At 36.2% G+C, this 16,649-nt stretch overlaps 1 protein-coding gene across 6 annotated transcripts in view; it reads left to right on the plus strand.

The window, feature by feature from the left end:
* The window catches only part of POLK (DNA polymerase kappa), a 90,277-nt gene that overhangs the window by 54,272 nt on the left and 19,356 nt on the right, over positions 1-16,649 (plus strand). For all 6 annotated transcript variants that reach the window (XM_058274963.2, XM_004466533.5, XM_023591155.2 and 3 more), the window contains 2 exons: positions 5,295-5,447; positions 8,344-8,475. In XM_058274963.2, the coding sequence (XP_058130946.1) occupies positions 5,295-5,447; positions 8,344-8,475 (285 nt within the window). The remainder of the gene's footprint in view (positions 1-5,294; positions 5,448-8,343; positions 8,476-16,649) is intronic.

Here is a 16,649-nt window from a genome sequence, read left to right on the forward strand (position 1 = left end):
GCTCCTGACGCAGCTTGCATCACCAGAATAGGATGATCACCAGCCTCCTCAACGTGGCCTTATTTTCCTGGAGACACTGGCACAGGTCCCCACAGCTTCCTCCCTGCCAGAGGTGGGCCTGGAGCTTAGGCTAGAGCTGTAATCTGATCTGGATGGAAAGAAGCTGGTCCCTATCAGCACTGTGATTTTCAGTCTGCCCCACTTCCCCTCACGCCAGACATGAAGTTAAGATGGAGACTGTCGGCCTTTTTCTGACTTGGACAGTTTGAAATCTTAGCTGTTCTTAGGATTATACTTTAGCCTGCTGAATTTGCTAATCAGTAGCTGAAGTTGATGCCCAACAGTCTCTTCTTCCCCTGTTTTGGGGAAGCGGAGCTTCCAATTCCAGCCGTGGACTAGCTCCTGTTGTGGCTTATGCCTCCAGTGGAGGATGGGCACCAGCCTCCAGGGCATGGAGTGCTCTACTTACAAATCTTCTCTGAAGATGGGCAGGCTCCTGCTTCCACTCTTTCAAGGATGTTGCTGAATGCTCTTCTGGTCTCCTGGAGCCCCCAGACAGGTGCTTTAGTTAGCTCTGGGTGATTATGAACTGCCTTGTAGCAGGAGCTGACTCTAGGATCTCCTTACTCTGCTGCCATCTTGGTAGTTGTCTCCTCTATTAGTATTTTTATAGATTTTGTTACATTCAAATCTTTAGTCCATTTGGAATTAGTTTTGATATAAGGTGTGAAATATTTTTTCCTAAATGCTATTATGTTTTTCCCGAAATGGTGGTTTTTTTCCTAAATAGGGGTTCACTTGTCTGAACGCCATTTATTGTCATGACTCCTTTCCCCACTAAATTGAAATGAGGCATATTCATATACTAAATTCCCATTGTACTTAGATTTGTTTCTGGACCCTTCCTTCTAATCAGTTGAGTCTTTTCCTGCATCAGTACCATACAGTTTTAATTACTGAACAATAATAATATAGTTTTATATTCTTCCTCACTGTTCTTCTAGAAAAAAATATCTTTCTTGTACATTGTTTCTTCCAAATAAACTTAAGAATCATTTTATCAAATTTTTAAAAAATCCAGCTGTTCACAATAAAATTATTTTTTAAATGATAATAATCCTAAGGCTATTTATTTTCTGTGCCCTTTTTGGTAAGTTTTATTGATCTATACTCTAAAAATCTCACTCATAAAGTTTTAAAGTACATATGAGTGGTGTCACATAGCTTTTTGCTATTCATACTATTTTTAAAGCTCATATCCCTCAATATGCTAATAATATGAAGGAATAGAAAATATTTTACATTATTAGCAGAACGTCAGATTTTGTGACAGTTTTTTGCTATTTCATGGGAGGTTTTCTGGCCTCTTATGTAAGAGGAATGGCAGGAAATGTGTTTTACGTTGATTGTTGAAATATTTCATTTGTTAAGCTTCCTCTAAAAGAAGTTGTATAAATGGGAGGGTATTTAAGGAAGTACTTAGGAGTCAAGACAGTCTAAAAGAGCAGAGATCTTTTTGTGGGAAATGTGTTTTTGAGTCAAAATTTCCAAGTACTAAATTTTAATACATGTGTTAATAAGATAGTATGAATCATTTCTAGTTAAGTTGAGGTAAATAATCTCTGCAGACATGAATTTCTATGGCATTTATTCAAAACCTCTCTATGGTATTTAGTAGTGTTCCTCACCGCATTCCATTCTCATTAGACTTCCTAAAGGCACAATCATTTTTGTGGCTGCCAATACATCTCATAATAACATAGGTTCACAAATTGAATAGGTAAACATCCATGTTAATTTAAATGGCAACCACACAGAAAATTGGTACATTTTGATCATCATAACAATTAATTTTATTAGCTCAAATTTACTCAACAGTTTTTAAAGAAATACTAAGTCAAGAAAATGAAAAACATTTTTTCTGAGATAGTCTCTAATATAGAGAGATAGAGGGAAATTTTTAATATTAATAAGATAATATGTTTATAAATTATAGCGTTAGAGTTTGAACTTATTTTAATGTTAAAGACTTTTTTCAATCAGTGGTATTTGGTATAATCACATGGTTGTACATTTAATCATTATTAGAGCATTTTCATTATTTCAATACAAATAATAATAATAATAAACAAAAAACAGACAAAATTTTTCACCTCTCAATCTCTTTACTTCCCCTGCTGTACATAGCTGCTATTTCTGGCTATTCTTGGACATGTTTTTATATATTAAGCAGTGTTGAGATATATTCACATATCCAAAGTGTATAATCAATGTCTTTTAGTATAATCACAATGTTGTATACTCATCACCACAAAAAATTTTAGAACAATTTCATTCCTCCAAAAAGAACAACTCCAAACCCCTTAGCAGTCCTTCCCCACACTTACATAACTACTAATCTAATTTCATCTTTATAAATTGATTTATATTTATAATTTATATAAATGGAATCATATAATATGTAGTAGTTTGTGTCTGGTTTCTTTCAACTAGCATAATGGGGTTTTTTGGTCTGATACGAACATCTTATAGTACTAACAAGCATCAAAAAAATGGTCTTATAATATATGTAATTTTACCCATATTCATAATTCACATTCACATGTGGATTAACTATGCTATACATATTACATTTTCTAGCTTTTTTTTTAAATCTTTTTTTTAAGATACATAGATCACACAAAATGTTACATTAAAAAATATAAGAGGTTCCCATATACCCCATTCCCCACACCTCCCATTCCTCCCACATCAACAACTTCTTAAAGACTTCCTAAAATCTATTTTAGGGAAGCATAATAGAAAGAGCACAGGCTTTGGAGTAGCTCCAAAACTTACCCGTTGGTGGGTCTAGCTCTAAAACGTACCCATTATATGACTTAGGGCAAATTACTTAATCCTATTGAGCTTCAGTTTCCTCTTTTATAAAATGGGAATAATAATTATCTCAGACTTATTTTAACCATTCAGTGAGTTAATATAAGAAGCAATTAGCATATTGTACCACACATATAATATATTCAATGTTACTACTACTTTTAAAATTACAGGTAATATCATTAAGCCCTTACTATATTCCTAGAAAAGTATATTACAAGGGCATCTCTTTTTCTTCAACAACCTTTTGAAATTAATTTATTCATACTTTACAAATAAAAAAAAGGTAAGGATTAGGGGTTTAGCTTGCCCCTGTTATGTAACTAATAAGTAGCAGAGCTGGGACCCGAACCAAAGCCCATATCCTTAGTCACTGTGGCACACACTGGCTCTCAGCAGTAGCAAAGGGAATAAAGTACATGTTAGAGACTCAGATCAGGACTTGAAAATCTTTCGGAAAGAAAAATTGTGCTAAGGAAAATGGAGAAAAAGAGAACATGAACAGGGAGTAGAGTAAAAGAAACTTAAAAAAACAGTGGCGATGTGCATATGCTAGATATAGAAAGAGAAGAACCCAGAGAAGGGTGACTAATGAGAGATAGTAAAGGAAAGTGGAATGTATGAGTCATGCAGTGAGGAGATTTCTTTTTGGCAACTGTACAGTTACTTTAAACAAAGAAAATTGAATAGATTGCTGAAGAAACTGTTGTAACATTATTAATCTATGAGTCTGAGGAGAATTTTCTCCCATTTGGTTTGCTTTTTATTTTTCCTTTTCAGATGATTCAGGGATAAGATATTTCAAATGCCACTCCCTTATTCTCATTTGACACTCATATTCAGGCATATTTTATAGATGAATAAAGAATAGTTTGCTTTTAATCTACCATTCTTTTTATTAGTCTCCATGCTTTGTTTGTATCTAGTTAGCATACTATTTTCTACTTTATAACTGATTCCCTGGAAGAAATAGTTGTTTTAAGGCTGGATGAGAAATTGTAGTAATATTGCAATGTTCTATTTATTAGGTATGATGTCTGATTCTAAGAGATTAGCCTCTGAAATTTCTATCAAAAATTCTGCTTTTTTTTTTTTTTAACCAACTTTAATATATCAGCATAAACTTCATTTCTTTTTTCCTACCAGTCTCCCCTTCCTTTAGGGAAAGAATTTAAAGGCAGCTAAGATTTTTCTACCAAAATAATTCACAATTTAATATCTAATTGAGTACATGCCATAGTAAGACCAGGAAAACAAGTAAGCAAACATTAAATTCTGTGGCATGGAAGTGAGAGAGCTAGTTAAGTTACAGAATTCTGTAACAGAACCTCACCTGAAGTCCTGCACAAGGTCTCTTCTGAATAAGCTTGATCCTTAAACTGCTACGAATCCCTAATTTCCTCATTTAGGGCTTTGACAGGCCAAAATTTCTTACTTGGTAAAAAGTATTTCTAGTCTCCAAGAATATAGCAGTTCCTAGGAGAGAGCTTAACTCAGTGTTTCTAGAGTTTCTTTTTTTAAAAATTTAACCTAAACTATTAATTAAATAACCATTCGCATCAAGTAATAGGAAACCTAACTTATAATAATGTTATTTTCCCACATTATAAGAAGTGTGGAAGAGGGCAGTCTGGGACTGGTACCTTGATATCATCACAAACCCGCTAGGTTTGCCCTGTTTCTCTATTCTGGGGTCCTTGGTATATAGGCTTATTGCCTCATGGTTTTAACATAATTACTACAGCTCCTGACATCATAGTCAGCATTCATGGTTGAATAACTAAGAAGACAGCACTAGTTCATCAGTTCCCTTTTATCAGAATAGGAAAAGCTTTTCCAGATGTACCCCTGCCCTACCCCATCCCTCCTACCACAGACTTCCTTATATTATTTTATAGACCAAAATTGTTACCCCCCAGCTGCAAGGAAAACTAGGAAAGTAAGTGTTTAGCTTTCTGAGCCTCTGTAGTCGAGGCAGACCAGAGGAAATGAACAGTTGGGAATGGGTATATCTCATACATAAACATTTTCTTTTACTGACCTATTTTGATTATTTCTACCCCCTTTCATTTCTTTTTTTTCTTACCAGTCTAATGCTCTCTAAAGAAATTTTTTACTTTTCTTAGGATTTTCCTCATATGGCATCTTCTCAGTGAAATCTTCCATGGTCATCCTATCTAAAACTGCAACAACCCACCCCACCCCACCCCCACCCCCATACTTACCACCATCCCTTCCCTGGTATATTTCTCTTTTGCCACTTTCTAGCATCCTGTTTTTGCTTAATCATTTCAATTATTTTGTTTATTGTCTGTCTGCTGTAATTGAAATATAAGCGCTATGGAGGCAGATGTTATAATTAATGGTATTTCATTATTATGTTGTCTAAAGGTATGTTAACTTTTTTTAATATTAAGGTTGACAGATTTGCAATGGAATTAGAGCGGAGCCGGGATCTGAACAATACCATAGTCCACATTGACATGGATGCTTTCTATGCAGCTGTAGAAATGAGGGACAATCCAGAACTGAAGGATAAACCTATTGCTGTAGGATCAGTGAGTATGTTGGTAAGTCAATAAAAATCAAAGGCAAAAAGGAAATTTCATAACACACTCAGTAAATCTTACTTGTACATGAAGGGGTAAGCCTTTATTGAGTTCAACCAGTTTGCCAGATATTTTGGGATGCTTTATATATGCTCTATTACTGATTCCTTTCAGAATCCCTTGAGGTACAAATTTTCTTTCATTTTGACAAATAAGAAAACAAACTCAGGAAGATGGTTAATAACTTGTCCAAAGTTATAAACCTAGTAGATGGGAGATTTGAAGAATAAAGAAAAGGAAATATTATTCTAAAGCAGAGATTGGCAAACTGTGGCCTGTAGGCCAAATCCAGTCTGCAGATGGGATTTGTAAATAAGATTTTATTGGAGCATAGTCAGACCCATTCATTTATTACTACTGTTGCACTAAAAGAGCAGAGTTGGGTAGCTACAGCAGAAAGCCTAAAGTAATTACCATCTGGGCTTTTATAGGAGAGCTTTGCCAATCCTTGCTGTAGAGTAACATATTTCAATAATATAGTACATTAGTCTACAATTAAGTAGTTTCCCCATGACCTGGGACTTTTACTTTTCTGATTATTACATTGCTTTTCATTATTGCCACCCTAAACATAGAAAGTAAAGGTGACCAGGATAGCTGTATGTAGCTGAAATGTGGGTGTTAAAAGTAGCAACTGGAATATCTATTCCAGTTTTTTAATAATGAAAAGCAATCTACAGGAAGAAACAAAGACTACAGAAATAGGAAGAGTTCTTCCCTGTTCCTAACTCCTTCCAATGCCTTAGATATCTGTAAACCTAATTCCTGCTGAGTTATTTTATTATAAAAATACAATCTGATTTTTCTTTATTTCTGCTTCTATAGATATACAGGTAGCTAACAACTCTGGCTCTAAAATAATCTTTATTTAAAACAATTCTTTCAAATCCAAAATGAATATTTGAAAGAAACTGTTCAATTTTGTTAAGAATATAAAGCCATATATTGAGAATGTAATATCATATATATAAAATTCTTAATAAAATTAAATGTATGTATATGATATAGGATTGTTAAAAGGCAAAACCCACTGCTGTTTAAACCTACGAAATATTTTCCATCCTAAAATTGCTATCCTCCTAAAAATTGATTATTGTTTCCAAATTCAAAATGATATTACTCTATATTTAAACAAAGGTTTCCCCTTTCGTATGCTGAGCTAATGGATTTCCATCTTTTAATGAGATTTGAAGCATAATTTTTTTCTTATCAAACTCATAAAAGTGTATCTACAAATTAATGGTAGTGATAGTACATGTTTGTTTTTTTCAGTCTGTTACAGATAGAATAATGTCTCTTCAACCACATTCTTTTGGTCAAAGCAAGTTAAGGCAAGTCACATGGCATGAGGTACTAGAACCCACCTATTGATGGCAGAATCTATAACATTATTTTTGTAATTTCTAAATCATCACAAGTTAGAGGAATTCATGTCTAAAATTTTGTCAATCTCTGGTAGATCAGCTTTCATATCAATTCATTTGACCATTTTTTTTTTCTTTTTAGGAGGTACAGGGAATTGATCCCAGTACCTCACACATGGGAAACAGACAGGTACTCAACCAATGAGCTACATCTGCATCCCCATCAGACCTATTTTTATAAGCATTTTTATGCTACCTTCATTTTCTGTTTGAGACCACTGATAAAGGATTAGCATAATTTTTAGTATTATCAAGATTTTTTATATGTCATTTGAAAATTATTAATGGCAAATTGATATTATTCTGTAATACTTCCTTTGATAGGCTCAGTTTTCCATTTCTTTGAATTTTCATGTGAGATTCCAAATAAAGATTCTGAATGTCTACCACATTTGTGTAGACTTTGATTAGATAGCTTCTTTAACAGGATTTAGTAATGTTCTCCTTCACTCTCAAAGTTTTTAGTTCCATCTCCCAGTCAAAAGTTTCACCAAAAATGGTTCTGAAATAAACCTTGATTCTAAAGTTCCTTTAAGCTTTAATCACTTCATTTTGGGAACTTATTTTGAGGATACATTAGACCTTTGATTTTTTTCCAGATATGAAAATTACCAAATTCCTAAAATAGAGCAAATTCCCAAACAAAACATTATTACTTTGATGTAAAATCACCCACTGTCATCCAAACCTTAATCAATACTATATTGCAAGTTTAGTTGCTAGAACCTTTTTATTATCACAATCTTGCTTATTACCTGGTGTGTCACATCATAAATGTCAGGGGAATGTGGGAGAGGATCTATGGAATAATAATATCATGATAGGATAAAGTTAAAATTTGGTTCAAGACAGGGAAGCGGACTTGGCCCAGTGGATAGGGCGTCCGTCTACCACATGGGAGGTCCACGGTTCTAACCCCAGGCCTCCTTGACCTGTGTAGAGCTGGCCCACATGCAGTGCTGATGCGCGCAAGGAGTGCCGTGCCACGCAGGGGTGTCCCCCGCATAGGGTAGCCCAACGCACAATGAGTGCGCCCCCTAAGGAGAGCCACCAGTGCGAAAGAAAGTGCAGCCTGCCCAGGAATAGTACCACACACACAGAGAGCTGACACAACAAGATGACACAACAAAAAGAGACACAGATTCCTGTGCAGCTGACAACAACAGAAGTGGACGAAAAGAACATGCAGCAAATGGACACAGAGGACAGACAACTGGGGCAGGGGGGATGGGGGGTGGGGTGGGGGGGGAAAGGGGAGAGAAATAAATAAAATAAAATAAATCTTAAAAAAAAAATTTTGGTTCAAGACAGTGGCCTATAAAAAAATGTCCTTGAATTAAAAACGTACAACAGTAATATTTCTTACAAATGCATGGATCAATATGTCCATTTAGGTTTGTGTATTTTTCCCCATGTGGCCAATTTTCTTTCAGTCTACTTCAAATTACCACGCAAGGAGGTTTGGTGTTCGTGCCGCTATGCCAGGATTTATTGCTAAGAGACTTTGCCCACAACTTATTATAGTGCCCCCAAACTTTGACAAGTACCAAGCTGTGAGTAAAGAGGTAAGTCTGATATTTCACCTACTACTTATAGCCCTTTGCTGGCTTCCTGTCACCTACAGAGTCAAATCCAAATGCCTTAGCACCTTAGGATTTGACTTTAGCATACTTCCTTTAGTCTTACCTCATGCTACTTCTTTACCTTTTGTATTGAATACTATGAGTTTTGTATGTAATTTCCAGAACACACAATTCTATCTCCCAGTTTTTTGTCTTTCCACATGTTTTCCCACTCTTCTTATTTCCTGGGAGAGCTCTGAATTACTGTAATTGCAATATAAATTAATGTTTTCATTATGTACAATGTATATTTCTCCTATAACAACCTTGCAGTTATAATTTCCAGGATCTACTTGCCTCATTACTTTCAGCCTCTTTTCCACGTAAATTTTTAAGCAGAAACAAAGCTCACCTTTTTTTTTTTTTTTTTAATGATGCACTGGGGATTGAACCCCAGACCTCATACATGGGAACAAGGTGCTCAACCACTGAACTATATCCAGAACCCAATGAGAGTTGGTTTTTTCATTTGTTAGTTTTTTTTGGTTTGTTTGATTGTTTTTAGGAGGTACCAGGGATCAAACTGGGACCTCATACCTGGGAAGCAGTGCTCAACCACTTGTATTACATCAGCTTCCCTCACCTATTTTGATTTCCTTTCCCTACAATATGATAAAGATGCTTATGATGTGCTTTCCTTTCCCCACAATATGATGAAGATGCTTATGATAAAGAGAAAATTGCTTTGAAATATAAAGATTAGATTATTCACTAAAATTGCCTAAACTGTCATATGTGAAAAACTGCCATTTTCTCTGTTTTTGATGACAAAATAAATATTGGCCTGTCAGTCCAGGTCTCAAAATTAAGTCTTAAATTAAAATTTTAGAGTGCTGCATCAAAGACTTTTGGCCTGCTATGTTAAAATGCAATGTGTAAAAGACTATTGTCTGAACTGAAACCCTGAAAAAAATAATACGGCCTACCATTTGGTCTTAGGAATAGTCTTTAAGTTTACTTTTTTTTTTCAAAGTTTTTAAACTTTATTTTATACATTTAGTAATTGAAACTATAAACAAAAACTAAAAAGAAAACACAGTTGAATAAAGACATACATTTCTTAGTTAAATGTATTGGAAACTTTTTTTTAATCATACAATATGTTACACAGTATATTTGGTTTATAGTAAAGCAGTCATACAATATTTGTCCTTTTATGTCTGGCTTGCTTTGTTCAACATAATGTCCTTTTTTTTTTTTTTAAGATTTATTTATTTTGTATTTATTTCTCTCCCTTCCCATCCCCCCCAGTTGTCTGTTCTCTGTGTCCATTCGCTGTGTGTTCTTTTCTGTCCACCTCTATTCTTGTCAGCGGCATGGGAATCTGTGTCTCTCTTTGTTGCATCATCTTGCTGCGTCAGCTCTCCATGTGTGCAGCACCACTCCTGGGCAGTCTGGACTTTCTTTCCTGCTGGGTGGCTCTCCTTACGGGGCGCACTCCTTGCATGTGGGGCTCCCCTATGCAGGGGACACCCCTGTGTGGCACAGCACTCCTTGTGCACATCAGCACTACACATGGGCCAGCTCCACACGGGTCAAGGAGGTCCTGGGTTTGAACTGTGGACCTCCCATGTGGTAGGCGGATGCCCTATCCATTGAGCCATGTCTGCTTCCCACAACTGCATTTCTTACAGCTGCATAATATTCCATCATGTGAATGCACCACAGTTTGTTTATCCATTCATCTTTTGATGGACACCTGGGTTGTTTCCAACTTTTGGCAATCATGAATAATGAACATCAGTGTGTAAATGTCTGTTCATGTTACTGTTGTCAGTTCTTCTGAGTATATACCCAATAGTGGTATTACAGGGTCACATAGCAAGTCTGTATTCAACTTCTTAGGAACTACCAAACACTCCTCCACAGTTGCTGTACCATTCTCCATTCCCATCAACAGTGAATAAGTGTTCCTATCTCTCCACATTCTCTCCAACATTTATAGCTCTCTGTCTTTTTAATAGTGGCCATTCTGATAGATGTGAAATGATATCTCATTATAGCTTTGATTTGCATTTCCCTAATCATTAGTTATGTTGAGCATTTCTTCATGTGTTCTTTTTGCCATTTCTATTTCTTCTTCAGACAGATGTCTATTCAAGTCTTTTGCCCATTTTTTAATTGGGTCACTTGTCTTTTTATTGTTGAGTTGTAACGTCTCTTTATATATCCTGGATATTGAACTCTTATTAGATATGTGATTCAAATATTTTCTCCCATTGATTTGGCTGCTTTTTTATTCTTTTGTCAAAAATGTTTAATTCTGAGGAGGTCTCATTTATCCATTTTTTTCTTTTGTTGCACATGCTTTGGGTGTCAAGTCCAGGAAACCACCACCTATTACAAGGTCTTGAAGATGTTTCCCTACATTTTCTTCTAGTAGTTATGATCCTGCTCTTATATTTAGGTATTTGATCCATTTTGAGTTGATTCTTGTATATGGAGTAAGATAGGGGTCCTCCCTCTTTCATTCTTTTGGTTATAGATATCAAATTGTCCCAGCACTATTTGTTGAAGAAATTGTTTTCTCCTGTTAACATTAACTTGGTAGGTTTGTCAAAACCAGCCAAATGTATAGGTGAGAGTTTATTTCTGGGTTCTCAATTCTGTTCCACTGATTGATATGTCTGTCTTTATGCCAGTACCGTGCTGTTTTGACCACTGTAGCTTTGTAATATGTTTCAAGGTCAGGCAGTGAAATTCCTCCCGTATCACTTCTTTTTCTAGTGCTTTTGGCTATCCCTTCCAAATTAATTTGCTAATTGCCTTTTCTAGTTCTGTAAAGTAAGCTGTTGGGATTTTGATTGGCATTACATTGAATCTATGAATCAGTTTGGGTAAGATTGATATCTTCATGATATCCTTTCAGTCCATGAACACAGAATGTCTTTCCATTTGTTTAGGTCTTCGTTGATTTCTTTTAGCATTGTTTTATAATTTTCTGCATATAGGTCCTATCCTTCTTTGGTTAAACTAATTCCTAGGTATCTGAGTCTTTTTGTTACTATTGAAAATAGAATTTTTCCCCTGATTTCCTCCTCAGATTGTTCAGTACTAGTGTACAAAAACATTACTGATTTTTGCATGTTGATTTTATATCCTGCCACTTTGCTGAACTCATTTATTAACTCAAGTAGCTGTGTCATAGATATTTCAAAATTTTCTAAGTACAGGATCATATCATCCACAGTGAGAGTTTTACTTCCTCTTTTCCCATTTGGATGCTTTTAATTTTTTTTCTTATCTAATTGCCCTAGCTAGAACTTCTAATTACAATATTGAGTGACAGTGGTAACAGTGATCATCCTTGTCTTATTCCTGATCTTAGAGCAAAAGCTTTCAACCTTTGCCCATTGAGTATGATGTTGGTTCTGGGTTTTTCATATATGCCTTTTATCAGATTGAGGAATTTGCCTTCTATTCCTATCTTTTTAAGTGTTTTTATCAAAAAAGAATGCTGGGTTTTATTGAATGCCTTTTCTGCATTGATTGAGATTATCATGTGGGTTTTTTTCCTTCAGTTTGTTAATGTGGTGTATTATGTTGATTGATTTGCTTATGTTGAACCAGCCTTGCATACCAGGAATAAATCCCACTTGGTCATGATGTACAAGTCTTTTGATATGCTGTTGGATTTGATTTGCAAGTATTTTATTGAGAATTTTTGCATCTGTGTTCGTTAGAGAGGTTTGTCTGTAATTTCCTTTTCTCGTAGTATCTTTATCTGGCTTTGGTGTTAGGATGATGTTGGCTTCATAAAAAGTGTTGGGTAATTTTCCCTCCTCTTCAATTTTTTGGAAGAATTTAAACAGGATTGGTATTAATTATTTTTGAAATGCTTGGGATCATTCACCTGTGAAGCCATCTGGTCCTGGATATTTCTTTGCTGGCAAGTTTTTGATGATAGACTCAATCTCTTTAAATGTGATTGGTTTGTTAAGTTCTTGTATTTTTTGTAGCATCAGGGTAGGTTGTTTGTGTATTTCTAGGAATTTGTCCATTTTATCTAGGTTGTCTAGTTTGTTGTCATAAAGTTTCTCATAATATCCTCTTTTTTTTTTAAAGATTATTTTTTATTTATTTCTCTTCCCTACCCCCCCTCCCAGTTGTCTGCTCTCTGTGTTCATTCACTGTGTGGTCTTCTGTGACCGCTTCTATCCTTATCAACAACACCAGGAATCTGCGTTTCTTCTTTTTGTTGCATCATCTTGCTGTGTCAGGTCTCTGTGTGTGCGGTGCCGTTCTTGGGCAGGCTGCACTTTCTTTCATGCTGGGCGGCTTTCCTTACGGGGCGTACTTCTTGCACGTGGGGCTCCCCTATGCGGGGACACCCCTGTGTGGCAAGGCACTTTGTGCGCATCAGTGCTGCACATGAGCCAGCTCCACACGGGTCAAGGAGGCCCAGGGTTTGAAGCGTGGACCTCCCATGTGGTAGGTGGGTGCCCTATCCATTGGGCCAAGTCCACTTCCCCATAATATCCTCTTATGAGTCTTTATTTCTGTGGGTTTAGTTGTAACTTCCCCTGTTCATTTCTGATTTTATTTATTTGCCTCTTCTCTCTTTTTTTCTGTGTTTGTCTAGCTAAGGGTTTGTCAGTTTTTTTCATCTCCTCAAAGAACCAGCTTTTGGTTTTGTTGTTTTTCTCTATTGCTTTTTTGGTCTCAATTTCATTTATTTCTGCTCTAATCTTTATTATTTCTTTCTTTTTGCTTGCTTTGGCATTGGTTTGCTGTTCTTTTTCTAGTTTCTCTAATTGTTCAGTTAAATCTTTGAGTTTAGCTCTTTCTTCTTTTTTAATACAGGCATTTAGGGCTGTAAATTTCCCTCTCAAAATTGCCATCGCTATATCCCATAACTTTTGATTAAGTCGTGGTCTTGTTTTCATTTGTCTCAATATATTTACTGATTTCACTTTACAATTTCTTCTTTGACCCACTGATTGTTTAGGAGTGTGTTGTTCAGCCTCAACACATTTGCGAATTTACTTTTTTCCTATCTATTATTGATTTCCAGTTTCCATTATGATCTGAGAAAGTGCTTTGTATAATTTCATTCTTTTTATATTTATTAAGAGCTGCATTGTGCCCTAACATGAAGTCTGTCCTGAAGAATGATCCATGGGCACTTGAGAAGAATGTATAACCCTCTGAATTTGGATACAGTGTTCTGTATATGTCTGTTAGGTCTAACTCATTTAACATATTGTTCAAGTTCTCTGTTTCCGTGTTGATCTTCTGTTTCCTTGTTCTATCTAATGATGTGAGTAGGGTGTTGAAATGGAAACAATTATTGTAGACATGCCTGTTTTTCCCTTCAGTTTCCCCAGAGTTTGTCTTATGTATTTTGGGTACCCTGGTTAGGTACATACATATTTATGACTGTTGTATCTTCCTGGTGGTTTGTCCCTTTTATTAATATATAATAGCTTTCTGTATTTCTTATAACTCTTTTGCATTTAAAGTCTAAGTTTTGTCTAATATTAGTATAGCTAACCCTGCTCTTTTTTGGTTACTGTTCACGTAGATTCTCTTTTTCCAACCTTTCATTTTCAGCTGTATTGTATCCCTGGGTCTAAGGTGAGTTTCTTGTAAGCAGCATATGGATGGCTCCTGTTTTTTCATCCATTCTGTCAACCTGTATCTTTTGATTGAGGAGTTCAGTCCATTCATATTCAATGATATTACTATAAATGCAATATTTACTTGCATTTTATTCTTTGATTTTGATATGTCATATCATATTTTTGTCTGTCTTTTTACTCTTTTGGTCATCCTTTCTACTATTCCTTTTTCTGTACTCTCCTCCAAGCCTCTCTCTCCTGTGATTTTTTTCAGGTTCTGAGGCTTCCTTTAGTATTTCCTGCAAAGGTGGGTGTTTTTTGTTTGTTTGTTTGTTTGTTTGTTGTTTCTTGCAAACTCTCTTGGTTTCTGTTTGTGAATATTTTATACTCACCTTCCTATTTGAAGGACAATTTGCTGGATAAAGAATTCTCACCTAGCAGTTTCTCTCTTTCAATATCCAAACTGTATCATACCTCTGTCTTCTTGCCTCCATGGTTTCTGAAGAGAAATCTATACTAAGTCTTACTGGACATCCCTTGTAAATGATGGTTTGCTTCTCTCTTGCTGCTCTGAGAGTTTTCACTTTATATTTGACATTTGACATTCCGAGTAGTAAGTATCGTGGAGTAGGTCTATTCAGGTTTATTCTGATTGGGGTATGGTATGCTTCTTGGACATGTAAGTTCATTTCTTTTGTCAAAGTTTGGAAATTTTCAGCGATTATTTCCTCAAATAATCTTTCTGCCCCTTTTCCCTTCTCTTCTCCTTCTGGAACTCCCATGACACATATGTTGTTGCATTTTGTGTTGCCATTCGACTCTCTGAGTCCCTGCTCAATTTTTTCCATTCTTTTTTCTCTTCAATTTTAGCTGTTCTGTCTTTGGGGTCACTTATTCTTTCTTCTGTTATTTCAAGTTTGCTGTTGTATACCTCTAACATGTTTTTGATCTCACCTATTCTGTCTTTCATTCCCACAATCTCTGTTTTTTTTTTTTCTGGATTTTAAATTCTTTTTTGCACTCAATGTCTTCTCAATGTCATTTATTCTTTAACCATATTGTCTTTAAACTCATTAATTTGATTTTGGAAATTTGTGCACGTTTCACTGACTAGTTCTCTCAAATTCTGCCATCTCTTCTGGGGCTTTGATATATTCCTTTTCTTGGGCCATGTCTTTTATTTTCTTAGTATGGCTCATAATTTTTTGCTGATGTCTAGGCATCTGATTAGGATGTAGTTTACTCAGATGCTCAATTTCTTTCTCTTATGTAGGGATTTAGTGGCAGGAGGCTGTGTGTGACTGCTACTCTTTGGTTCTTGGCTCAACCTGGATTGTTAGGATTGTACCTGCTGGTTGCTCAAAACTGGGCACTGCACCAAGTAATTGGTTGTAGACTCGCTTCCTAGGGCCTTGGGGAGGTAGGCTATAAGGCCGGAGAAAGCCTTTCCTACTTATTTTGAATTTTTTCGTGTGAAATTCCTTGGTGTGCTGGCAGATGGCACTCTTTGGCAGCTCTCAGTTCAGTGCCTGGTCAGTGTATTTGCTGCAACAAGACTGGATCAATGTGACAGAGCTTCCTGTCTGGAGGCTAGAAGCCTTGTAATTCAAACTTTCTCTGAGACAGTTCTGCAGGCTTCTCTGCCAGTCCCTCCCCACTCCACCCTCTTCCCCCCCTTTTCTTACCTAGGAAATATTTCCACTCTCTTCTGAGTCCTCAACAATCAGTCCTGGTTAGTAGAGACAGAGATTGGAAGGGTCATATATCTTTAGCCCCTTGCAGGCTCCAAGGCAAACAATGGTGCAACCCCACCCAGCCTGGAAGGGCTGATGGAACACAGCAGATCAGATTTGTGAGTCAGAAACTGAGTAAGCTGTAATCTGTATCCCTCTATCTCCCCTTTCCTGGGGTGGTGGATCCCTGGAGTCCCCTTTGTCTGTAGCTGCAGGCTAGCCCAGATGCCTGAGAAGTGTCTCTAGTGTGAGGGATGGTGCCAGCAGCAGCAGCCACTGGTTTCAACTCACAGTTCTGTAGTTGTGATTTCCCTCCTTTTTCCCTCCCTCCTTTGGGTGGTGTCCAGCCTTTACTTGGTGTCCTAAACCCTAGAAGATCTTTTTCTAGGCCTTTTCAGGCTGTCTAGCTATTTTTCTGGAGGAGAAGATAGTCCCATGTCTTTCTAGTCCACCGTCTTCCCACAAGTTCCTGCAAAAGCCGTTCCTCTTATTTTTATGTATTCTACCTCATTTCGTCTAGAAATAACATCTTACCCCAAGTTAATTTTATTTTTCAAAAAATAGTGTGTGGAGGCAAGGGCTTTTATGCCTACCTCTGAAAAGGAGGTAGAGATGCACACTCATATTTGGTTATTGCTTACCTCTTTTACTGTATTGCTAATTTGAAAAGAGATAAAATGCTAAGCATTAATATTAGAAGCTTTTAATAAATTTGAAAATCTTTTAAAGACTCTGTAAAAGAATTTTTTAAAAAGTTATTTCCCTCAGTAAAACTGCTGAGAGTACAATACTAAAAACTAATTTGTTTCTAGTTCTCTTTGTT

Source organism: Dasypus novemcinctus, chromosome 2, assembly GCF_030445035.2.
Source record: "Dasypus novemcinctus isolate mDasNov1 chromosome 2, mDasNov1.1.hap2, whole genome shotgun sequence".
In the NCBI taxonomy this organism is placed as follows: domain Eukaryota; kingdom Metazoa; phylum Chordata; class Mammalia; order Cingulata; family Dasypodidae; genus Dasypus; species Dasypus novemcinctus.